The 26,878-nt window shown below is 41.6% G+C and overlaps 1 protein-coding gene across 1 annotated transcript in view; it reads right to left on the bottom strand.

Moving 5' to 3' along the window:
* Positions 1-26,878, bottom strand: part of LOC142750416 (uncharacterized) — a 372,136-nt gene that overhangs the window by 155,342 nt on the left and 189,916 nt on the right. Inside the window, exons 70-76 of the mRNA XM_075859419.1 lie at positions 22,726-22,770; positions 16,683-16,718; positions 13,762-13,821; positions 13,190-13,315; positions 10,163-10,234; positions 6,165-6,200; positions 4,937-4,996 (exon numbers count right to left, since the gene is read on the bottom strand). Coding sequence (XP_075715534.1) covers positions 4,937-4,996; positions 6,165-6,200; positions 10,163-10,234; positions 13,190-13,315; positions 13,762-13,821; positions 16,683-16,718; positions 22,726-22,770 — 435 coding nt within the window. The remainder of the gene's footprint in view (positions 1-4,936; positions 4,997-6,164; positions 6,201-10,162; positions 10,235-13,189; positions 13,316-13,761; positions 13,822-16,682; positions 16,719-22,725; positions 22,771-26,878) is intronic.

The raw sequence follows: 26,878 nt of genomic DNA, 5'->3' as shown, positions 1-26,878 counted from the left end.
ATATCTGGCTCCATCTAGGGGTAAAATGTGGGTTGCTGGCATATGACACTTGCAGAATGTTTCAAACTTTTTCAAATGTTTTAAGAGAAATAAAAATAAAGTTTGACACAGAAAATGTTCTAATTGGTTTTTACACAAATGCCCCCAAGGGATATACTTGCAAAATTATCTGTTTGGTAAAAATGAAAGTCACAGTAATTTCTGTTGCCTGCGAAAGTGCAATAGAATATTATAAACCTTAAATCAGGGATCTCAAGAACGCGGCCCGCGGTCCGCATGTGGCCCCTGGGGCTGTCATCTGCGGCCCACGGGACACAGAGCCGCTAGTATAGGGTCTGCTCCAGGACTATGTGGAATTCCCTGACATCGCTGTCCATATATGGACAGTGTTGTCAGGGTCTTCCCCAGAGCGGAGTCCCGGGCAGAGCGCTAGTATAGGCTCCGCTCCGGGACTCTGTGGAATCCCCTGACATCGCTGTCCATATATGGGCATGTGATGTCTGGGGCTTACCCAGAGCATGAGTCCCGGGCAGAGAGCTAGTATAGGCTCTGCTCCAGGACTATGTGGAATTCCCTGACATCGCTGTCCATATATGGACAGTGTTGTCACGGTCTTCCCCAGAGCGGAGTCCCGGGCTGAGCGCTAGTATAGGCTCCGCTTTGGGACTCTGTGGAATCCCCTGACATCGATGTCAATATATGGGTACGTGATGTCTGGGGCTTACCCAGAGCCGGAGTCCCGGGCAGAGCGCTAGTATAGGCTCTGCTCCGGGACTCTGTGGAATTCCCTGACATCGCTGTCCATATATGGACAGTGTTGTCAGTGTCTTCCCCAGAGCGGTGTCCCGGGCAGAGTGCTAGTATAGGCTCTGCTCTGGGACTTTGACGAATACCCTGATATCGCTGTCCATATATGGACACGTGATGTCTGGGGCTTCCCCAGAGCCGGAGTCCCTGGCAGAGCCCTAGTACAGGCTCTGCTCCGAGAGTCTATGGAATCCCCTGACATCGCTGTCCATATATGGACAGTGTTGTCAGGGTCATCCCCAGAGCGGAGTCCCGGGAAGAGCACTAGTATAGGCTCTCCTCTGGGACTTTGTGGAATCCCCTAACATCGCTGTTCATACATGGACAGCAATGTCTGGGGCTTCCCCAGAGCCGGAGTCCCTGGCAGAGCGCTAGTATAGGCTCTGCTCCGGGTCTCTGTGGAATCCCCTGACATCGCTGTCCACATATGGACAGCGATGTTTAGGGCTCCCCCAGAGCTGGACAGTGATGTCAGGAGCACAGCTGGAGTCCCAGTAGGAGCACTACTAGCGCTCTGCCCGGGACTCCAGCTCTAGGGTTGCCCCTGACATCCCTGGCCATATATGTATGGACAGTGACGTCAGGGGCTCCTCCAGCAGAGGGGTGTGTGTGGCATTATCTACAGAGGGCACTGTGGCAGCATCTGCAGAGGGCACTGTGATAGCATCTGCAGAGGGTAGTGTGGCAGAATCTGCAGAGGGCACTGTGGCAGCATCCACAGAGGGCACTGTGGTAGCATCTACAGAGGGCACTGTGGCAGCATTTACAGAGGGCACTGTGGCAGCATTTACAGAGGGCACTGTGGCATCATCTACAGAGGGCACTGTGGCAGCATCTACAGAGGGCACTGTGGCAGCATCTACAGAGGGCACTGTGATAGTATCTACAGAGAGCACTGTGCAATTATCTACAGAGGGCACTGTGGCATTATCTAGGGGTGTGTGGAATTATCTACAGAGGGCACTGTAGCATTATCTATAGAGGGTACTGTAGCATTATCTACAGAGGGCACTGTGGCATTATCTACAGAGGGCACTGTGGAATTATCTACAGAGGGCTCTGTGGCAGTATCTATATAGGGCTCTGTGGCACTATCTAAAAAGGGGCTGCCTTAACTTGACATTTGTGTGTCTGGCAAACGCTGCCAACTGAGCCGCCGGACTGCATTTAGCGACAATTAAACTGTAAAACTGGATTGTTGAAATAAGCACATGGAGAAATCTCGCAAATTTCCGTTAAGTTTAAACCTAGCGCTATTAATATAGTAATGTAATATTAATATAGTACTGTAGTATTATAGTAATGTAGTATTATTATAATAATGTAGTATTATAGTAATGTAGTACTGTTATAGTAATGTAGTATTGTTATAGTAATGTAGTATTATAGTAATGTAGTATAATTATAGTAATGCAGTATTATTATAGTATTGTAATATTATTGTTATAGTAATGTAGTATTATTATAGTAATGTAGTATTATAGTAATGTAGTATTATAGTAATGTAGTGGTGTTATTATATTAATGTAGTAATGTAGTAATGTAGTAGTGTTATAGTAATGTAGTATTATAATAATGTAGTATTATTACAGTAATGTAGTATTATTATAGTAATGTAGTATTGTTATAACAATGTAGTATTATTATAGTAATGTAGTGTTATAGTAATGTAGTATTATTATAGTAATGTAGCAGTATAGTATTGTTATAGTAATGTAGTATTATTATAGTAATGTAGTATTATAGTAATGTAGTATTGCTATAGTAATGTAGTATTATTATAGTAATGTAGTATTAATATAGTAGCTCAAATAACTAATTGACTAACAATAATTTAGTATTGTATCAAATTTGAAAGTAATGCGGCCCGTCAACTTCACATTTTTTTTATATGTGGCCCATTTACCCGGCCAAGTTTGAGACCCCTGCTGTAATGTCGGGGTAGGGAAACAGAAAAGTGAGCCCTAATCTACCCGCCACTCAGTCCCTGCCTACTTGCAACGACCCGCCCTAGGCGACGGGGTACAACTGGGCGACGGTCCCTACACTCAATAGGTGCACGACAGACAAACAGACAAGGGTACAAAGAAGCCACGGAAATGGGGAAGTTGCCCACGGGAACACCGTGAGCAACAAGCGAGGTGAACGAGCCGAGTCAAACCAGGAGATGAGCGAGGTACGAAAACGCAGAGCAGCAGAGTGGTCAAAAAAGCCAAGGTCAATCACAAGCAGTACAGAAGCTGCAGCAGGGCCAGGAAACCAGCAGAGAAGAATCACAAGCAAAGGAGGAACAGGAAAGGCAGGTATAAATAGACAGAGGGCGGGAGCTAGGTCCGTCTGGCCAGGCTGTGATAGGCTCTCCCACTCCTAAGCCTGCCATCCTGGGTGGTGGAAGATGGAGTCAGTCTCACAGACATAGAAGCAGGTGCAGACTGATTACCTATGGGCGTCGACACAGAAGTTGTGTCTGGCAGATCCTTTACACCTGCCTTAACTCCTTAACGCTCCATGACCTACTATTAGGTTACGCTAACTAGAGCGCTCGCGCTCAGTGACCTAATAGTAGGTCATGGGAATAACCGCCCTTCTGCCCCCCTTCCTGGCACTTTTATGAGCTGCGACATCTGCTGTCTCGTACAGTAGTTGCCACAGCTCCTACAGCGGGGACCGATAGCGGTGTCCCCGCCGAATAACCCCTTAGGAGCCGCGTTCGATAGCGATCGCAGCTTCTTAGGTGTTAAAGCACAACTGACGTCCCGCAACTTCATCGTGGGCGGCGATGGGTGCTACGGCATACAGAGGCCTAACAAAGGCCTCCGGCTATGTGATCTACGAAAGCCAAGTGGGTCCTGACAAAGTCAGGACCCACTATCCTTGCTGTCAGCGAGTAGCTGACAGCTGTAATAGACTGCACTGCACCGCATGTAGTGCAGTGTATTAGAATTGCGATCAGGTCCTCCTGCCCTCAAGTCCCCTAGAGGGACAAAGTAAAAAAGTTAAAATAAGTTGTATAAAAATAAAAAAATAAAAGTTTTAAAAGTAGAAATTTCCCTTAGCAGTCCCTTTTTATTAAAAATATAAATAAAATAAATAAATAAACTATACATAATTGGTATCACTGTGTCCGTAACAAGCTGAACTACAAAAGTATTTCATTATTTATCCCGCATGGTGAACGCCGTAAAAAAAATAAAAATAAACCATTCTAGAATCATAATTTTTTGGTCACTTCACCTTCCAAAAAATGGAATAAAAAGAGATCTTGCTTCTGAGGCTGGTGTTTCAGTCCATTAGCAAACTAGGGCCACATGTGGGCTATTTCTAAAAACTGAAGAATCTGGTCAATAAATATTGAGTTGCGTTTCTCTGGTAAAACCTTCTGTATTACAGAAAAAAGGGAATAAAAAGGATTTTCTGACAAATTTGTAAATTTCACCTCTATTCTGCTTTAAATTCCTGTGAAACACCTAAAGGGTTACTAAACTTTCTAAATGCTGTTTTGAATACTTTGAGGGGTCTAGTTTCTAAAATGGGGTGTTTTATGGGGGTTTCTAATATATAGGCCCCCTCAATGCCAATTCAGAACTAAACTGGTACCTCAAAAAAAGTGGCTTTTGAAATTTTATTCAAAATATGAGAAATTGCTGCTAAAGTTCTAAGCCTTGTAACGTCCTAGAAAAAAAAAATGTTCAAAAAATGATGCGAACATATAGTAGACATATGGGAAATGTGAACTGGTATCTATATTGGGTGGTATAACCCTCTGTCTTAAAAGCAGATGCATTTAAATTCAGAAAAATTATATTTTTTCCAAATTTTCTCTAAATGTTGCTATTTTTTACAAATAAACACTGAATATATCGACCAAATTGTACCACTAACATAAAGCCCAATGTCTCAAGAGAAAACAGTCTCAGAATCACTTGGATAGGTTTAAGCATTCCGAAGTTATTACCACATAAAGTGAACTATGTCAGATTTGAAAAATGGGCTCTGAGACTTAAGGCCCAAACTAGCCTGCGTCCTTAAGGGGTTAAATCATATAATCCATCATGTAAGGTTTGGTTACAAATTAGAACTGTAACTGAATAACTCTGTCTTCAATTTCCTGAAGAAAAAAATTACTTACTCTTAGACCGGGAAACCCACGAGGACCTCTTGGACCAGGCTCGCCCACAAATCCTTCACCCTGTAAAAACAATACACAAATATGACTAATTACATATATTCTAAAATCAAGGAATACATTTTATGTGTCTCATTGATGATATTGAGACAAATAAAATTAATTGCTTGGTTTTTGGAATACATGGTTTTCATAAACCGTCAGTTCTCCTCAGTGTTCTTCCTAAAGTTGCTTATGACCTCAAAGTGCACCATAAACTCTTAACACCACTAATGCTGGAAGACAAGTTCAAACATACCTATGTTTACTATCATAAAACAAGTACACAGGAGAACACAATATTTACTCTTGTGCCATATGCTAATGAAGTGTTCGCTAAGCGTTGTTTTCATCTGTGAAATCTCCTGAGTTATCGGCAGAAACCCACCCAAACCCCTCCCTTCCACTTGGTTTGATCGAAGTCTCACAGAAAAGATATCGGATGAGGCCGGAGATGTCAATCAAGAGCGGAGGAAGGGGCTTTGCGAGGTGTTGTCACCGATAACGCAGGACACTTCACAGATGAAAAAACACGCAGTAAAAACGTAATGATTCATTAGCATACGGCGAGTGCATGAATAAAAGATAATTTTCCCTGGTATACTTGGTTTATGACAACAAAAATGGGACTGTTTGAAATTGTTTCACCAAAGTTTATGGGGGTCAAATCTGCTGACGGATTCCCCTTAAGTTTAATGGAGTATGAATTGTGGAAAGATACAACAGTGCGTGAATGCAGTCTAAGTTAAGGGTACCCACACATGTAGAAGATGTGTTGCAGATTTTCACTGTGCCACGTGCAGATTTTGCGGCGCATTCATAGCCGATTTCACCCCTTCTTCGTTTAAAAGGGCAAAATCCAAAGTGAACATCCGTAACAGAATGACCGCAGCATGCTCTAATTTCCGTTTGGAAAATGGTCCGCGGCATGTGGATGACATTTGTTCAAATGTCACCCACATGACTGGGACAGTAATCCGCTGTGGATTTTCCGGACTGAAAATCTTCAGCATTTCTGTCCTCTGTGTAGGGGGCCTGAAGACTGAAGTGCAGAAATCCCAATTCACCAATAACCAAATAACTGTGCTGCTTTTTACCAAATCTTGGAACTTACAAGCAATGTGGAATCTACAAGGTATATTGCAGGTATGAAGACTTTTTAACATAATATAATATAAACATACACACTGACCTTCTCACCCTTGATGCCAGGTGCTCCTTGCTTTCCCTGAAAATAAGAAAATATATTCGTTTTTAGGATGCTCGAGTCTTACTAAATACACTGCTTCACAAACAACGACTTTGTCGTTAAAATCTCCATGCATGAGCAATAAGCAATAATATGGCATCTAATCCGTTCGTGGTATACTAAATTATAAGAAGTTTATTGTCATTCTCAGGGTCCATTCACACGTTGCGCGGTTAAGCTGTGGCTAGAACTACATTGAAAAAACGCATCTAAAAAACGGCATTTGTTTTTATCCCAATTTGCTGCTTTTTTCGATGCGGCTGCGTTGTGTGAATGGACCCTTAGGTTTTATTGTAACTGGACAGTTTTCCAATGCAATATTTCACTACAGCAGCTAGGTGTACAATGTAAGCTGAAGGATATGTTCCCTCACACAAGATAGGCTGCTAAATATTTGAAACAGAAAACCTGTAGTGAAATCTCAAGGAAAAACACATAAATCTGTCACAGAAATCCGCAGCAAGTAGTGCATTTTTGGTGCACATATTGCTGCGGAAATGCTGTTTTTTTTCTGCAGTGGTTTTACCTGCGGATTAACTGTTGAACATTGATTATAGCAAAGTTTATGCGCATCTGCGGATTTCTAATGGTTTTTACTGCGTTTCCGCTGCGTAAACACTGTACAAACGGTAACAAAACAAATCTGTTATCTGTTGTGCTCCCCATTGAAGTCTATGGGCCAAATACGCAGCATCTCCAGAAAGAACACGCTGCATAAATAGGCATGCTGCGGAAAGTCGAACCTCAGAACACTTTCTCCATGACTTTTAAGCGTTTTTTTTCTTCACCGTGTGGCTGAGATTTGCTAAATCTCATCCACTTTGCTGCTACTGTAAATGCTGCGGAATTTCTGCACAAAATTCTGTTGTGGAAATTCTGCAGCATTTATGCTATGTGGGAATCCAGCCTATGGGTCTTTTCCTATGGCATATGTGTGAAGCAGAAAAATATGAGGCTGATTTCAAGAAAAAAGGTGTTCTTGTAGCTGATTTTCAAAGCATTTTTTATTTTTGCACGTCCTCACTGTGCGTGTAAACACTGCAGAATTTCCGTTCGGACATCAGCTGCAAAGTGAATGAGATTTGAACAAATGTCACCCACACGCTGCATAAATAATCTGCAGAAAACACATGCAGGAAATAAACCTGCAGGCTGGATTCTTAGGGCATGACCAGACATGGTGGAATTGCTCTGGAATTCCGCTGCGGACAGTCCGCTGCGGACAGTCCGCTGCGGAAATCCGCAGCGTACACGTTTCTCCATTGCTTTCCACACCTTTTTCGTTAGGTTCGTTTACACGTTGCGGAAAATTCCGCTGCGGAGCATAGGCTTCGGTGCGGAATTTGGTGTCCGCAGCATACACTGGTTGTTGCGGACGTGTAGCGGACTTGTTGCGGACTCATTGCGGAATTTCTCCATTGACTTCAATGGAGAGTCAAAATTCCGCAATGAAGTCTGCAGATGTTATGTGTGTTGCGTAGCGTATTTGTTTTACGAACATGACATTTCTTCATTCTGGCAGGGCCTATGTATTTCTACAGCCAGACTGAACGCCCGTAATAACGGCCCATTATTATGGCACGGGCAGGCCCATAGACGTCTATGGGGCTCCCGTAATTACGGGTGACTACGTGTGTGCACCCGTAATTACGGGAGCGTTGCTAGGCGACGTCAGGAGATAGTCACTGTCCAGGGTGCTGAAAGAGTTAAGCGATCGGCAGTAACTGTTTCAGAAACCCTGGACAGTGACTTCCGATCACAATATAGATCAATGTGTAAAAAAATAGAAGTTCCTACTTATCGAGAACTCCCTGCTTCTTCCTCCATTCCGGCCTCCCTGGGTGACGTTTCAGGGCAAGTGGCGGCTGCAGCCAATCACAGGCTGCAGCGGTCACATGGACTCCCGCGTCATCCAGGGAGGTCGGGCTGGATGTTGAAAGAGGGACGCGTCACCAAGACAACGGCCGGGTAAAGTATGAATTTATTTTACTTTTACTAGGGAAAGGGCTGCCCCTTCTCTCTATCCTGCACTGATAGAGAGAAGGGAAGCCCTCTTCACCTCAATACGCAACGGTTAGTCCGCATCAATTTAATGCCCATTTTAGGCAAAGCCGCAACAGAATCTGCAACGCAGATTCTGTGCGGCATTGATGCGGACAGTGTATGCAGAACTCCGCCACGTCTGGTCATGCCCTTAGGGTATGTTCAGACGCAAACGCAAAATACGTCTGAAAATACAGAGCTGTTTTCAGGCGAAAACAGGTCCTGATTTTCAGACGTTTTTTTAACAACTTGCGTTCTTCACAGTGTTTTTCGCAGCTTTTTTACGTCCGTTTTTGGAGCTGTTTTCAATGGACTCAATGAAAAACGCCTCCAAAATCGTCCAAAGAAGTATCCTGCACTTCTTTTGATGAGCCATCATTTTACGCTCCGTATTTTGACAGCGACGCGTAAAATAAAGGCTCATGGGAACAGAACATTGTAAAACCCATTGCAGGCAATGGGCAGATGTTTGTAGGCGTATTAGGGGCATTTTTTCAGGCATAATTCGAGGCGTAAAATGCCCCGAATTACATCTGAAACCACTGCGTGTGAACATACCCTTAATCTGTAGCATATGAATTTCTCTTGTGAAAATGCTGCGGAATTTCTGCAAAGAAAGTCCGGATATAAATTCAGCAGTGTTTACGCTATATGTGGACATACCCTGAATGTCTATTTTCATGATACCTTTCCACTATTATACCCAAGGCTGGATTCACACATGCTGTTTTTGGTGACCCTATTTTTTAGCCAAAGCCTGGAGTTGATACAAAAAAAGGAAAATATGAAGGAAAGAATTATATTACTCCTTTATGTTGTATCCACTTATTTTTTGGCTAAAACACTGAATCTGAAACTGAATACAGATACTTTGCTACATAGGGCAGCACTTGGCCATTAGTAGCTGTATATTGAGCCTAATGGAAGTTTGGCAACCAATGCCAACATGCAGCACATGGCTGCTTGACAACATATTATATAATGCACTGTAATTCATAAATTAAAAAGATTGTCTGTTTTATGGAGTAGGTCTGTGTATGTACTTAGTTAAATTGAATAAATATAATAAATTATCAATACATGGTTGACATGGCTCACAGCCTCAGGCCCTGTTCACATCTGCGTTGGTGGCTCCATAAAAAGCCCGTTGCAGATTCCGTAATTTTAGCTTGACAAAACAGTGCAGCATGAAGCGCTATTTTGTCTAGAAAAATTACGGAAACTGTGATGGAAACCCTGTTGGGTGTCCTTGGTTTCTATCATGCGACTAATCTGTTACTTCCAGTATTCTCCATGTTCTGCTCCTTTGACGGAACAGAACAATAGAACTCCTATAGAAAATTAACAATACAGAAAAGAAATAATAAAGCCAATAAAATACAGTATTCGGTAGACGTGCCTATAACGAAAGAAACTCAACTGTTTTTTATGTTTAGCAAAGGTCATAATATCTGTAAAATATTGTTTGTAATTTTTCATGCCAGTGATACTGCTCACATAACAAATACTGTTGACATATACTATATATCTGATGAATAATTATTTCACTTGCATCACATGACTTCTGCTATAAGTGCTCTGTAATATAAATCTCCATATAAGCGATCTTTATAGATCTAGAACAATTATATAGTTCTACAACAAATAGCAAATATGATGACTATCCAATTATAATATATTATACTATTCAAAAATGTCAATTGATGGTTATGGTTGCATTTTATGAGACACAGTAAAGACATGCTCGCTAGTGATGACAGTTTTAAAGCACATCAGGGCTGACATGACTTTTAAATCAAAGGTTGAATCTTTGGTTAATATCATAGACAGATTACAACAGTCCTCAATGAAATAGTTCAAACACTGTAGGGAACCCAGCACAGCATTATGTTTTGTACCTCTTTTCCAACTAGTCCAGGGACACCTGGCAGTCCAGAGTTGCCATTCTTGCCCCTTTTCCCTCGTTCCCCCTGTAGAAAAAAACAGTTCATCCTTTTATTACTATTATTCACAGTGATCCATAATAAGTTTGTAACATTATTTGTGGTTGTACAACAGATGCGGAAGAGTTAAGAAAATAAACCAACATTCCTGTAAAAGGTTGAGGAACGTAGTAAAATGACATCAGGGCTACCTGTTTCATGGAGTCTACGCAGCAATTTTTAGGTTCTCCTGTGCTTATTAATTTAAGAGGCTAAAACCTTAGATTCCCATTTTGTCACAACTATTATGTCACGGGGTACAATAGTATCAAATATCACAGATGGCATCATATCTTTTCACAAGTAATGTCAAGAGTTTCCATAGCATTACTGTACAAAGCATCTCTCAGTGGCATAGTTCTTCCATGTTAGGCTATTTCCTAAGTATATTACCTGAAAATGCCTATGCATGTTCAGACATGGCGGACACTTTCCACTGCGGATGTAAGGCTGCATCCAGACATGGCGGATTTTGCAGCGACTTACCGCAGGTTTCCGCCTTTCCATTGCAAAGGATGAAATCCACAGTAAATATCTGCTGCCTCTCTGTAATACACTGTAAATGCTGCAGATTTAAATATCTGCAGAATGCTCTGCTTTCAGTGCAGATTTTTTTCCGCTACATGTAGATAGGGTTTTAAAAACCCTATCCAGTGGTGTAGCTTTTGGGGTCGCAGCCCCTAGCCCCTCGTCTATCCAAAGTTACTGTAGTAATTCGAGCTTATGTAGTAAACTACACAGGCACCTGTTACTACTGTAACAGTATAACTACCCTCCACGCTCCGGAGTCAGGTTGGGCACTGCGCTAGGTCCTCACGCCTTTCAGCTTTATGACGTCAAATGTGCCACGCACAACGTTGTGGCGCTGAATGACATCAGGACCCCTGCTGTGCCCAGAGATGGAGAGGACCCGACTCAGGAGGTAGGAGGGTAAGTATATGAATACTGTCCTGGGCCGTGTATCTAACCCTATCATGTGGGATACTGTCTACTGGAGTCCTGTGTTATACTGCATCAGCAAGGTCTCTCCCAGGCAAAGATATCTAAGCAGATTTGGCTTTCAAGATGCACAAAGAAAACGGGTTAATGTTGATGACCATAGACGCAGTAGTCGGTCAAGAAAACGTACAGATCAAAGACACATCATGCTTAGAGTATGTGCACAAGCTTAACAAAATACATCTGAAAATACAAAGGGAAAACAGCCCCTGATTTTAAGCCGTTTTTTAAGCAACTAGCGTTTTCTGCTGCGTTTTTTACGGCCGTTTTTGGAGTGGTTTTTCTATTGAGTCAATGAAAAACGGCTCCAAAAACAGTTCAAGAAGTGATATGCACGTCTTTTTATGGGCCGTGTCTTGAAAATGAGGCGTAAAAAAAACGCCCCGTCGGAACAGAACGCCGTATTTGCCATTGAAATCAATGGGCAGATGTTTGTAGGCGTTCTGCTTCCAATTTCTCAGTCGTTTTTCGGGACGTTTACGGCCCGAAAAACGGCTGAAAATAAGCCGTGTGAACATACCCTTACTTCACTTCTAAATCGGAAGATGTCCAGCACAGCCATCAGCTCAGAACTGGCAGAAACCAATGGGAAAAGCCGATGTATCGAAGTACAGGCTCTTAGACATTCTATTGAGTCCGTACACCGATACATTTATTTCCGGAAAAAGCTGAACAGACACGAAGCAGCTGAGCGCTCACACGAGCACTTCAGCTGTTTCGTTTTAGCGATTAGTGGGGGTCTAGCGTGCTCGGACCCCCACCAATACAAACTTCTGACATGTCACTATGACATGTCAGAAGTTTGTTGAACGTTTAGCTACACTTTAACACTTTTATTTTTTAAAGCATTCTTATTTTGCAGCATTTTTCCCCAACTACCCAAAAGATTTGCACAGTACTGTATGTAAAAATTTTGGAGCACGACAAAACATATGTATTTGGGCTATTGCCCCTGATGTCTTGCCCCTGGCTGCTAGCACTGCATCGATGGGTATCTTAGTAGCTAAAAGTGGCGGGCTGTCGTCCATGAAGAGAAATTGGGGTTAGGGCCGAAGGATTTTTGCACCAGGGTCCATGAGCCTCTAGCTACGCCCCTGACTTGTGTTGTACTGTCAATTGCTGCGGATTGGAACTGCGGAATCCGCACTACAAACCCGCAGCAAATACACCAATGTCTCAACATGCTCTTAAAGTGAGACATGAGTTTATACTTTTCACCTGGGGAATCTATAGTGGGGAATTTATTTTAAAATTATTGCAAAACAAAAGTGGAACAGTTGCCCATAGCAGCCAATCAGATTCCACTTTTCATTTTTCAGATGCCCCTTGGAAAAATGAAAATAGTGACCTGATTGGTTGCCATGGGCAACTATTCCCCTTTTCCTTTGCACAAGTTTTGATATATCTATTATAGGGGGAGATGTATTAAGACTGCACCAGCCTTAATAAGAATTAAGCTGGGGAAAGAGGCACACACCCCTCAATAAATTTGCTGCATGTTTTGCTGTCCGTGCACCAGGGAATGAAACCTACGCTAGCTAGTGGATAGCCATGCCCCGTTTGCTAAACTCCATCCACTTTTTTGGAAAGTGACAAGAGCGATGGAAATTACCCAAGTCACAATTTTTGCGACCTCTGGGTCATTTGCGACATTTTTATGCCAGCAAACTGGTGAAGAATTGGTGTTAAATTCCCCCTATGTGTCTATATGCGCACATTTTACAGTACACAATTGTGTACATCGTTGTGTGGCCTATTAATAATCTGTTAGCTTCCAAATCATCAAAATATAAATTTCACTGATATTTCTTATACTTCTACTGGCTATCCTGTAACAAGATATGTTTGTAACAAACATTGATTTTTGCCTAGGTTATAGTATAAGGCGCTTGGAAATGACATATTTAAATTAATGAATGATCACATGACATCATGAATACTTACTAGTGGACCAGGAGGACCAGCCAATCCTGTTTCTCCTCTTTCACCCACAGATCCTGAAATACCTAGGTTTCCATGGATGCCTTGAATTCCTTGTACTCCTGGTAGTCCTTGCTCTCCTGGCTCACCCTGTGGTAGAAAATGAATTGTATGTATGTGCGAATACAATAAAAGCTAGTGTATATAGACTATATTATGACTGCACTAACTGTGCAAAATGCTAGTCCCATTTGATTTCTCTGCGGTAAGTCTTTCAACTGATTCATTGTTCAAGTTACTATATTACAAAGCATATTCATATTTACAACTGTATTATATGTATACATTTGTTATAACGTTTATCATGTCTTAGTTGTGTGTGATTTACCTGTGTTCTCCCTCAAACAGCAAAAAAGGTGTGATATTTTTCATCACTGTTTATCTAAATGTGATTGTCTAAAAGTTGTGATGTTTCATTTTATAGAACAACTATTCCTATATAACCAACTAACTATTTTGGCTTTACAAGTCACAACGTCTACAGTCTTTCAACTCTTATTGGTGGTTTCTCTAAGCGGGTCCTTGTGCAGCTTTACCTTAATACCAGGAGGTCCAGCCTGACCCACTGGGCCTCTATGACCAACTCCTGGTTCTCCCTAAAATACAAAATACAGTCATAATTAGATCCTGAAAATGTCCTTTGATGCTATGTTACAGAGAAAATGTTTATTATTATTATTACCATTATTATTAGTATTATTATTATTTTTATTATTATTATTATTTAGCCTAACTTCAGAAGCAGTAATGTTTCATTAAATCAGCTTAATCATATTGAACACTGCAATAAGATCACTAGTGTGTTCCAGGCATTACTGCACCTTCATCATAATATGGAAATTACAATGACATAATGAATTAACGATCCATAACATACCGACAGAGGAATGGAATTAATAATTCATGAAAAACATAGCTGAGCACCAGTGATCATACTGGAGAAGATTTCTAAATTTTGTCAAGGATACAGGTTTTTGTGCTGTGTGAGTGTTTTTGGTGCATAAACCTGTTAGACACTCACATTTATCAACGTATTTCCACCTGGTGTCTTATCTGCTGTGCAATGTAATTTTGTGCCATTTGTATCATGCACGAATAAAAGTGAAGTACAAAGTGGGTGAAGCTTATTGCTTACCAGGATTAAAACACATTTATGAAAATCGACTTTTAGAAAAGTTCCAAAAAAAGTTGCATGTCTACTCTTCAGCCCAGGGGCATAGAAAAAGTTCTGTAATTGCAGTCAGTAACTTAATTGCAGTTGTAAACGGAAGTGTCCCCTTATATATATATATATATATATATATATATATATATATATATATATATATATATATATATTAATGTATGCATATATATATATATATATATATATATATATTATTTTTTTTATATATATATATATATATATATATATATATAATGTCTCATGAGCCAGCACTGTAGAGACAAAGCCCTGGTCATGAGCAACGGCTTCACAACAAGGCAGAACAATTAGCTATTGTCCTGCTTTGTTTAGAGGCGATGGAGACAGGATATACTGCTTTGATCTCCTGTCTCCATTTTAAACTTATTTTTGTATGTTTGGTTATTTTACACTTTGTTTGTATGATTGGGTAGTGTGTAGGATCCCTTAGGGACAGGTAAGGTACTGAATCACCCTTGTAGGTAATTGCCACCTCAACCTTGGAACTGGTATGGTCCTTCGATGATGGATTGAATGTTAGAGGGGAAATGGAAGGCGATGCTCCACCCCACAATTAGATTCCTAGGTACTGAGACATCACCTCCTTCTCAGGGATGTTAACCTGTCATGATAGAGACCTGGATATCGGCCCACAAAGATTGTTTCGTCTTCAATCAAGATGCTGGAAAGATTTGGAAAAGTAACGGATTACGTACAAAGGTTGTCGAAAGGCGGGCTAAGCCATTCCAAGGCCTTACACGGGTCGGCATGCTAAAATTGCATCGGCCGCTGGAAAGACCTGCTGAGGCGGCTAAAGAGGAATCGATCCATAAAGAAAGATCAAGATCCAAGAAAGAAGAAGATCCAGGAGTTTGTTACAGACTTTGAGGTTTTGTTTCAACTTCATTTTATGGACTTTGAGACTTCGTTCTATGGACGATGAGGTTTTGTTTCAACTTTGTTCTATGGACTATGAGGTTTCGTTTCTTTGGACACTAGATTCCTGAGTCTGAGGTTTGGCGGAATGAGGAGATAGTGATGTCTAGTACCTAAGTCCAAAAGTATACTTCCTTTCATTTATGACCATTACCAGTAACCAGGAAGATTGAGGGGGGTAATAATAATAATAATAATAATAATAATAATAATAATAATCTTTATTTATATAGTGCCAACATATTACACAGCTATTTATAATTTAGAGGGAACATAAAACAAACAATGTCAGACATTACATAGGGGCAAAGCTAATTTACAATTCAACCCTCGAACCCTCACATTACCTGATACGTTTAACTCTTCCCATTGCTAACCCTTTACCTCATTAACCCTTAGTGTACAGGGACAGTTATATTAGGAGGAGTGGGACAGAAATAGTGAGCGTGTGAGAATTAAAATGTAACTTGTGTATGTATTGTAACGCAACGTATATATGTAGGCTTAGGTAAGTGGGTGGTGGTATAGATTAGGATTGTGATATCTTGTTCATACTGTACCACATATAGTATCAGTGTATTCAGTACATATTATGTGTATTTGGATACACTGATATTATACGGTGATTATTTACTGTGTTTGGTGTATTTTATATGTAAGAGTGATTACTGTTTGTATTAATAAATATTACCTTTATTTACTTATAATCGTATTCCTTTACTGAATAGCAAAGCAATTAGATTGACGTTAGTATAAGAAAAAAGTAGGGGAACTAGGCATAACCCTAGTGACCCTGATTATAAAGGATGTAGTAATGGTGGGTGACACCAGCAGGTGAATCTCACCATTACCCCAGTGAGGTGTTAAAAATATCTAAAACAACACTACACTCTGTACGAGAGAGCTATTGCTTACGGGAACCATACGGTTAATTCTTTCACCTGTGTTTGGAGCGCTTGGATTCACAATTCTAACTGTATGCCATCATATCCACAATAATTTATTGGTATGTTATTGCTATGTTATGGTTGTTAAAGTTTTATACTTGCTTGTTGCAATTTCGTTATCCAATGTTACTGGATTGTTTATATGCTGAAAATCTTTAATAAAGAACTATTGAAACTAAAAGTATCTAAAACACATTATAAAGTGGGCACTCGACAAACACTTTACGCTAGTTTTCAGGACCATTCCACACCAGTTTTTCCACTAACAGCACATTGTTAAATCTGACCCTGTATTCCTAAGACCTCTTTATTTTCTAATGGAGTATAAAATAATGCAACTTTTATTTCTCTTAGAAAAGGGAAAATACAGATATTTATGTATATACATTACCTTTTGCCCCTTTTCACCAATATCTCCCCTTTCTCCCTAAAAATGAAAGCGTTTGCGACCTTGTTAAAAAACGACACTGCTATTATAGTTATAATTTTTCACATATTAAATATTGACTTCTCAATTGTCATTAATGAGCCCATTTTTAAAAAAAGAGAAAATAGCATCTAGCTTCCTTAGAATGGAAAATGTCACTTTGTGGTCATGTATATTGCACCATTGATACTTACACTTCTATAAAGTATGGGGATTTTGTGACAATGTACCTCAATGACACACTCAACGTAGATCTTAAGAATATTCCACACATAATATTCCACACATAATATCGCAAGATGTTCTGAACACCTCTCTAACCCTTCTTTAGAATTATTTTCCATTTAATGAACTTTTCCATTTTGAGTGCCAAATGCCAGTTTAGCCTCATGTTACTCATAGGCAGAGAACATGAAACTGTTTTATTATATGTAGCATATGAGACCTGGAAAACATAAATGCGATCATGTATATAATCTAATGCCACAAAAACTGCATGTGTTGCCCATAATATGTGTATCCAACCAGACTCCAGCTCTAATTTTTCTAGCAAAGGTTAGAAAATTAAAAACGTAATTGGATTTCTTGCCAAGTTGAAATTGTCCACTTTTTGTCTATGGTACTTTTCATACATGAGGCTCAAAATGTTTTATATATGTATCAAATGCCATGCTATTAGTGTCACAGGGTCAGAGGCAAACATACAATTTGTGCAACCTGTGCAGCTGCACAGGGGCCCAGTGGGTAAGGGGGGCCACTGACACCTTAACCCCTTAAGGACACAGCCATTTTTTTATTTTTTATTTTCGCTTTGTCACTTGGTAGCATTTAAAGGGGTTGTCCAGTCCCTGAAAATTGATGGTCTATCGTCAGGATAGGCTATCATAGCTGATGGGTCGGGGTCCGACTCCCGCCGATCAGCTGTTTTGAATGGGAGAGCGTACGAACTCGTACGAGTGCTGCTTCCCCTTCATTTCTACTTTGAAGTGAAAGGGAGAAAAAGCTGCAATACCTGTGAGTGGTTGCTAAATGTGTGTCCACACATCCCATCCTGAAGATAGGCCATCAATTTTTAGGGACTGGACAATGCCTTTAAAGTACCATATAATGTACTGGGAAGCTGAAAAAAACAATTATTTGCAGGCTGAAATTGGAAAAACTGTGATTCCTCCATTATTTTTTGGGTTCCGTTTTTACGTCTTTCACCGTGTGTTAAAAACAACAACTCAGCTTTGTTCTGTGGCTCAATACAATTACGGCGATATCAAATTTATGTAGATTTTACTACTTTAAAAATACAAAAACTTTTTGTTAAAAAATAAATCGTTTTTGCTTATTTTTTGCTGGGCGAACTGTAGTTTTTATTAGTACCATTTGTTGGTACATATGACTTTTTGATCACTTTTTATAAAAAATTTTTGGGAGCTAAGGAGCGAAGGAGTTAAGGTGACCAAAAAACAGCTATTTTGGTGGTTTACATATTTATTTTTTACGGTGTTCACTGTGCACTTTAAATAACGCTATATTGTAATAGTTCAGACTTTTACGGACGCAATACCAATTTTGTTTTACTTTTTTTATTTTTACATTACTTTAGAGATAAATTGTAAAAGGGTTTTTTTTTAACTTTTTTTATTAAAAAAAAAAAGATTTCACTACTAAAAACTTTATTTCATTTCTTTTTACACATTTTATTATTCCCCCTAATGTATTGCAGTATATCGTCATTTTTACAGGAATCTGTTAAGCCCTGCCACAGGCAGGGCTTAACAGAGGCAGAGTGAAGGCAGTCCTGGGGGCCTTCATTAGGCCCCTGGGCTGCCATAACAACCATCGTCACCCCCCAATCTTGTTGCAGGGGGGGGACAATGAGCTGTCGTATGGGGCCACCCCCCTCTTTTCAACGCCTCAGATGCTGCAGTCGCGATTGACCGCAGCATTTGAGGGGTTAAACAGCCTGGAACAGCACGATCACTGCTCCTGGCTGTTAGTCCTGGGTGTCGGCTGTAAAACACAGCCGACACCTGCAGCATATGGAGCTCGCTCCATACTTCTCCCCATGCACCAGGACGTACCGGTGCGTCCTGGTGCGTTAAGGGGTTAAAAGTAGCTTTGAACTGTCTACTGGATTGTATGTAAAGGACTTAGCTAATGACAATGGCTCACAATTGTTGGTGGGTTGTTAGAGAAACATAAGGGCAGGGTGTATTTTGATGACCTAATGGGAAGTAAGGGTCCCGCATACTGTTCCTGCACAGGAGCCCTCTGCATCAAACACAAACACAGTCCTGGAAAATTAGAATTTTAATGATGAGCAAATGAGATTTTACTGCTATCCATAAACCATTTTATTTTAATACTATGGTTTCATAAATATGAATAACACATACACAGCTTCTCAAATGTAACCATCATACATAAATCCAGGCAATAAAATTAAGGCTACATTCACACAATAGTAAAAAATGGCCATTTTTTTTATACGGCCGTCACACGGTCGTTTTCAGAACAATAATGTTCAATAAGTGTATTCACACGGCTGGTTTTTTAACAGCCCATAAACACTCTCCGTCAAAAAATAGAACATGTTCTATTCTTGTTCGTTTTCACGGCCCGACCGCTCCCATAGAAGTCAATGGAACAGTCTCTAACAGCCGTCTTTCAGAAATTGATCCTTGTGACGGGCATTAAAAATAGATCCTGGCCCTCACAAGAGGATTCTCCGGATACAGCGCTAAGTTAAGTGCTGAGTTTTCAACTATCGAATCCCCAGCCAGACCATTGCAGGCTCTCTGGTCGGGGACTCCTGTCTTCAGAAAGCCCTTTATGTCACTGTCCATATCTGGACAGTGACGCCAGGGGCTCCTCCAGGAGAGGAATCCACGGCCAGAGTGTCGGAAATGCTCTGGACAGGGATTCTGCTTCTAGAGCAGGGGTCTCAAGCACTCGGCCTGCAGGCCGCATGCGGCCCCTGGGGCATTCATCTGCAGCCCGCGGCACACAGAGCTGCTAGTACAGGCTCTGCTCAGGGACTCTGTGGAATTCCCCGACATTGCTGTCCACATATGGACAGCGATGTCTGGGGCTTCCCCAGAGCCGGAGTCCCATGCAGAGCACTAGTATCGGCTCTGCTCCGGCACTCTGTGGAATTCCCTGACATCGCTGTCCATATATGGACAGTGTTGTTAGGGTCTTCCCCAGAGCGGAGTCCTGAGCAGGCTCTGCTCCGGGACTCTGGGGAATCCCCTGACATCGCTGTCCTCATATTGACAGCGATGTCTGGGGCTTTCCCAGAGCCGGAGTCCCGTGCAGAGCGCTAGTATAGGCTCTGCTCCGGGACTCTGGGGAATCCCCTGACATCGCTGTCCGTACATCTCCATCTACATCTGGGGTTGCCCCTGATATCACATTCCCGTCCAGGAGGATCCCCTGACGTCACAGTGTATGGACAGTGACGTCAGGGGCTCCAACAGCAGAGAAATCCCCAGTCAGCAACGCTCTGGCTGGGGATTCCACTCCTAGAGGGAGCCCCAATTAAGCTATCTACTTGGGGTGTGTGTGGCATTATCTGCAGAGGGCACTGTGGCAGCATCTGCAGAGGGCACTGTGGCAGCATCTACGGAGGGCACTGTGACAGCATCTATGGAGGGCACTGTGGCAGCATCTACGGAGGGCACTGTGGCAGCATCTACAAGTGGGTGTGTGGCAGTATCTGCAGAGGACACTATGGCATTATCTAGGGGTGTGTTGCATTATCTACAGAGGGCACTGTGGCATTATTTACAGAGGGCACTGTGGAACTATCTAAAAAGGGGCTGCCCAATCTTGACATGTGTCTCTGCCATACGCTGCCAACTGAGCCGCCGGACTGCATTTAGTGACACATAAACTGGAAAAATGGATTGTTGAAATAAGCACGTGGAGAATTCTCTCAAATTTTAAACCTAGCGGTATTATTATAGTAATGTAGTATTATTATTAAAGTAATATAGTGTTATAATAGTTCAAATAACTAATTGATTAACAATAATTTTGTATTGTATCAAATTTGAAAGTAATGTGGCTCGTCAACATTCCATTTTTTCTATATGTGGCCCACTTACCCTGACGAGTTTGAGACCCCTGTTCTAGAGGGAGCTCTGACGTCACTGTCCATATATGAACAGTGATGTAAGAGACTCCCTCCGGGAGTGGAATCCCCAGCTAGAGCATTGCCGACGCTCTGACCGGGGATTCCAGCATCTCAAAGTCCCTAACGTCACTGTCCATATTCAGACAGTGAAGTCAGGGGTTCCTCCTGGAGTGGAAACCCCAGCCAGAGGGTTGCCGATGCTCTGGCTGGAGATTCCGGCATCTCAAAGTCCCTCACGTCACTGTCCATATATGGACAGTGTGTTAAGGGCCCCCAAGAGAGGAATCCCCGGCCAGAGCGTTGCCGATTACGCTGACGTCACTGTTCATGTATGGGCAGTGACGTCAGCAGCTTTCTCCAGTAGCGGAATCTCCGGCAAGAGCTATCTACAGATGGGGTGTAGCGCTATCTACATGGTGAAGTGTGTGTGTTATGAAAACCCTGTTCCCTTACGATTACCATAACTACGGTTCTGGCTTCTGAACATGTCTGGTTTCTCCTTGAGGCTATCTCTTTTCTCTATCTTTCTGCCTCAGATTTGGTTTAGTATTTATACCTGTCCTTCTCGCTCAGTCTTTGCTTGTGATTCTCCTATCTTCTGGTGTTCTGATCAAGCTAATGACATTTCCTGCACTTCTGAATTCTGGACCTCATGAATACTGACCTCGGCTTGTCTCTCGTTTATCCTCTGCTTACCTATCCTGATTATCTGCTCCCGGCTGGTTATGACCTTTGGTTTGCCTGATTACTCCTTGCTCTAGTTTTGGACTTTCAGTTAACCCTCTGGCTGTCTGGTTTCCAGCTCTGATTTGCCTGCACTGCACCTCTAATCCAACACAATACTCTGCTAAAACAACCTGGGTTCTAAGCAGCAAAGACCATCCCACCTTGCGGTCGGCTCTGGTGAACACCTTATAGTAGCCTTAGACTCTGTCAATCAAAGTGGTTACGGATTTGAGGTTGCAGTTTTAGGTACACGCTCTCTCCTGGCAGACTCCAGAAGCCTTTGGAAAATCGCTTAAACTTGCATTTCCATAACAGTGTGTTTACAGGGTGCTGTGTGTGTTGTGCTATCTACACAGGGGTGGCAATATCTACAGGGGATGGCTCTATCTTCAGGGGGGTTATGGTACTGTCTACATGGGCACTGTTTAGTACATATGGGCACTAACTACAGGGACACTGTGGCGCTATCTACATGGGCACTATGTATGGCACTATCTATATGGGCACTGTCGCACTATGTGGGCACTGGCACTTTATTTGTGACCACTATGGCACTTTATATGGGGGCATTGTGGCACTATGTGGGCATTGTGGCACTATCTATATGGGCACTGGAACGGTCTATGTGGACACTATGTACAGTGGGCACTGTGGCACTATCAACAGGGGAATTGCAGCACTGGGCATTGTGGTGTTTTCAGGTGGTTGGGACAAAATAAACCCTGACAGATGAAATCCACCCATTTATTTTAACAGCCGTGAAAAACAGATGGCAAACGGATGATATACGGCCATTAAAAAAGTGTCAGACGGACTTGAAATAGAAGAAAATTTGGAGACACACCAATGCAAAACGACCATGAAAAACTGACAATTGCTAAGTTTTAATGCCATTTTTTGTCACTGTTGTGTAAATATAACCTAAAGAAAACGTTTAAGATCAATCTTAATTCTTAGAAGAAGAACAGCAAGGTAGCATTGTAGCTGCCCTATAATATGATGTTTCCAAAACATCTTAAGTGCATTTGCTTTATAATACTGAAACATTCTGTAGATTATACATGTATACATCTTTACATTTTTAAACGTCAGTTTATCAAAATTTTAGTAAACCGTAAATTATGGCTTTTCAAAATTGTAAAAAGTTACCTTCTGCCCAGAAACACCAGCATCTCCAGAATCGCCTGGTTCACCCTGGTTGACAAATACAAATAATGTGAGAAATTGCATTTTTTCTCTTATTACAACAGCAGATATAAAATGTATTTATAAAGTGCATTTGGTTAAATGAAGAATATCAAACCTGCTGAGATATATCCCTTTCATATCTCTTAACACAGAAAAAACAAACATTGTCAAATTGATGGGGAGCATGGTAGCTTAGCGGTTAGTGGTGTTTCCTTGAAGCTTAGTTACTGCAGAAAGAGTTAGGGCTCATTCACACGAACGTGAATATCGTCCGTGTGCTGTGCGTTGAAACAACACACAGCACAAGGCCCCATTGATTTCAATAGAGATATTTACACATGCGTTTATTTTCAGTTGTGTGAAGCTCATTGCATGTCCTATATTGGTGCGTTTTCACGCACCTAGCCACCCATTGAAGTCAATGGGTGCGTGAAAATCAATGACAGCACACGGATGCACATCGGTGTGCTGTCCGTGTTTTACGCATTAATTACATTGAGAAAAAAAACAAGTGCTTGCGAGTGCGTGAAAAACACATGCCATTTGCAAAGCACGCTGATGCATAACGCAACGCACATGGACAGATTTAACACGAGTTTTACGCGCGGAAATCTGTCACGCTTGTGTGAATGTAGCCTTAGGATCTGTTCACACCATGTTTTTGCATCCTTTTTTTTTTTTTTTTGAACATTGATTTTTATTCAAAAACTTGTTCAATGGGCCCTCCCCTTAAGCAAAACACATTTGCCTATAAAGCAACTAACCCTATTTTCCATACTACTAACAGAAGGTATTGAATTGTTTTATTCACATAATTCCTAATAATGAAAATAACCTTTATTTAAGGCAGGTAGCCTATATTCTAAAAACAACCCGTGAGCTCAGAAATGTTAACACTCACATAGATGTAATGGTCAGTCTCTGCTAACAGCAGTAGAATTAATATACTGTCTATACTAAAGGGAAGTGTCTGCAGACCGTTATCCCAGTGTCAGTTCGTATACTCATCTAAAATGTCATTTTAATATATATTTTGGCCATGATTGCGTCAACACCCCCCCAAAAAAAAGGTATTAAAGAAAGTATAGCTATAAGAAAACGTTGACAACACATGATAGGCTTACATAAACCATCTCAGCATTACACTGTCCCTGGAAATTACTTTATACTGAAAATCAGCATTGTGGTTGTTATGGAATCACCAGTTGAGCAATTCCCCGGGTGGATGTTTGTGGAATTGCTAGGTGAGCAATTCTCCAAAGGCTGCTGGAGACAGTCAGGAACGAGCGTACAAATAAATCTGCAACCACAAATCTGTCACAACTATGAACAGAATCTAAGGCTACTCTATGGTTTTTGCCAGAGCCCACCGCAATGCAAGTTGGACTCTGCAGCATAGAACCCAGGTTGTTTTAACAAAGTTCAGTGTTGGATAAGAGGTGCAATGCAGGCAATACCAGTGCAGATAACAAGACAGGCCGAGGGTAAACAGAAAGTCCAAATCACAAAGCTAGTGGATATCAGGGATTGCAGAGGTCAAAACCAGCCGAAAGCAGAAAGTCCAAATCAGTAAACAAAGAGACAAGCCGAGGTCCAGTTCCAAAAAGAGCAAATAGTCAAAGGTACAGGGTGTCAGGATTCTGTTGTTGTACTGCAAAATTACCACTAGTGGCCGCTGTTTTACACTTTGAAGAATTGTGCTGCACTTTTACTCCTTACCACTGGAGGCTGCTGTTTTGCCCTTAAACCTGCCCTTAACCAAGATGGCAAATGTTGCATCGTGTGAACCATCTTGTTTCCTGTTTGGGCCTACTTCATACCACATGGAATACCAAACAGTGCTTGAGTATTGTGACTTGTTTCCAGTCTCCTGCTCCTGAGAACTGTCTTTGCCAGACTGTTCCTACTTCCTTGCTATTTACTTCTACTCGTGTTCCACCCTCCAAGCACTGTTCCTGGGGACGTCTCACCGGGTTCTGCACTGTGCTCCGCTCGCTACTTCTGACCATAGAATTCCAGCAGTGTTCGCCAGTATCGTAACAGGATACTCAAGCCTTTTCCATGGAATCCGTCAGAGAAGCAAGTTTGGAGGTTCGTGTGAACAATATGAACTGTTTGCTTACTAACATCTTTGCTGACATGCAAACTTTAAAGACTAAATATTTGGCGTTTGAAAATCAAACAACCCATGATGTTCAAGTTTATGGACAAGCTACACAGGGTTTACAAGGCATGGTGGCTCAGCAAGCAGAGCTGATCCGGGAACTTCAGAATCGAGTTGTGACCCCAGCCTCTTCATCTACTCTGCCGCTTCCACCATTCAGGTTTGGTGGGGATCGTGACAAATACCGTGGATTTATAAACCAATGCAAGTTATATTTTGGTGCACATCCTGCTCACTTCCCTACTGATAATTCAAAGGTGCTGTGTATTATTATGCTTCTGACACATAAGGCTGTAGCCTGGGCAAGCCCTCTTATTGAAACCAACGATGCTCGGCTTGATGACTTGGACGCCTTCCTAGCAGCCATGAGTCAAGTATTTGATGATCCTAACCGGTGTACTACAGCAGAAGCAGCGTTGATGGCTCTACGTCAGGGCAGACGCTCTGTTGCCGAATATGCCACAGATTTCAGACAGTGGGTGATGGATACTGAGTGGAATAATGCTGCAAAATTAACATTCTTTAAAAAAGGACTATCTAGTGCACTTAAGGACGAGTTAGCACGGGCTGAAGCTCCCACAGAGTTTGATGATTTTGTACACCATTGTATTCGAATAGACACTCGGCTGTCAGAGCGTCGACAAGAAAAATGGGGTTCTACCTGGTCCCGTAATAATAACTATTACTCGTCTGCTCCAGCTCCCACTCCTAGAGACTCTGAAACAAAGAATTACCAGGAACACCAAGCTGAACTTATGCAAATTGACAGTATACAAAAGCGTGAAAGTGCCGACAGAAGAGAACGAAGGTTTCGAGAAAATCAATGCTTCTATTGTGGTAAAACTGATCACTTCCTTATCAATTGTCCATGTCGTCAACGCAAGATGGTGGCGGTAGTAGCAGATCATGACTTCTCTGATGTAGAATCTGTTTCTTCTGAACAAGTGCCACCAGTGCAAGCACTCATTCATTCAGTCTCCTGCACAGCACCCAATATTAAAAAAGAACACAAAGACACTCATTGCTTTATTCCCATCAAGTTTAGAATTGATTCTCACTGGATATCCGCCTCTGCCATGGTGGACTCTGGAGCAAATGGGAACTTTATGGACATTTCTTTTGCTAATAAACATGGTGTCAAATTTCAAGAGAGACTGTCACCCATTCTTATGGAAACTGTAGACGGATCCCCTCTGAACTCAGGTCCAGTTGATCAAGAGACTGAACCATTGGAGATAATTATGAGACCTAATCACCATGAGGTTCTATCTTTCCTATTAATTTCATCCCCACATTTTCCAATTATTTTTGGACTACCATGGCTGCAGACTCAGAACCCTACAATTGACTGGGAAACCAAAGAAGTGTCTTTTCCATCGGAGGTCCCCTCCTCAGAGTCTTTACCGGAACAATCTCACGAAAAGATTGAAGGGGAGCTTGAAGGATCTCCTAAATTACCTCCTCTATATGACGAATTTACTGATATATGTGACAAAGAGAATGCTAATAAACTTCCTCCACATCGACCTTACGATTGTCCGATTGAACTGTTGCCTGGAGCAGCTATACCTTTTGGATGCATCTACCCATTAGCAGAGCCGGAACTGAAGGCTCTTAAAGAATACATAGATGAAAATTTAGCTAAAGGTTTTATTCGTCCATCTTCATCGCCAGCAGGTGCACCTATATTTTTTGTTAAAAAGAAAGACGGCTCTTTGAGACCTTGCGTTGACTATAGAGAATTAAACAAAGTCACAATTAAAAACCGTTACCCTCTGCCATTAATTCCGGAGTTGCTGGATAGAGTTCGTCAAGCTAAAATATTCACCAAATTGGATCTTCGAGGTGCATATAATTTGGTTTGCATTAGACCAGGTGATGAATGGAAAACAGCGTTTAGATCACGTTATGGACATTATGAATATCTGGTCATGTCTTTTGGACTTTGCA

This window comes from Rhinoderma darwinii, chromosome 3 (assembly GCF_050947455.1).
Source record: "Rhinoderma darwinii isolate aRhiDar2 chromosome 3, aRhiDar2.hap1, whole genome shotgun sequence".
Lineage (NCBI taxonomy): Eukaryota > Metazoa > Chordata > Amphibia > Anura > Rhinodermatidae > Rhinoderma > Rhinoderma darwinii.
Note: the sequence above shows the minus strand (reverse complement) of the source record. Positions and strands in the feature narration are given on the sequence as shown.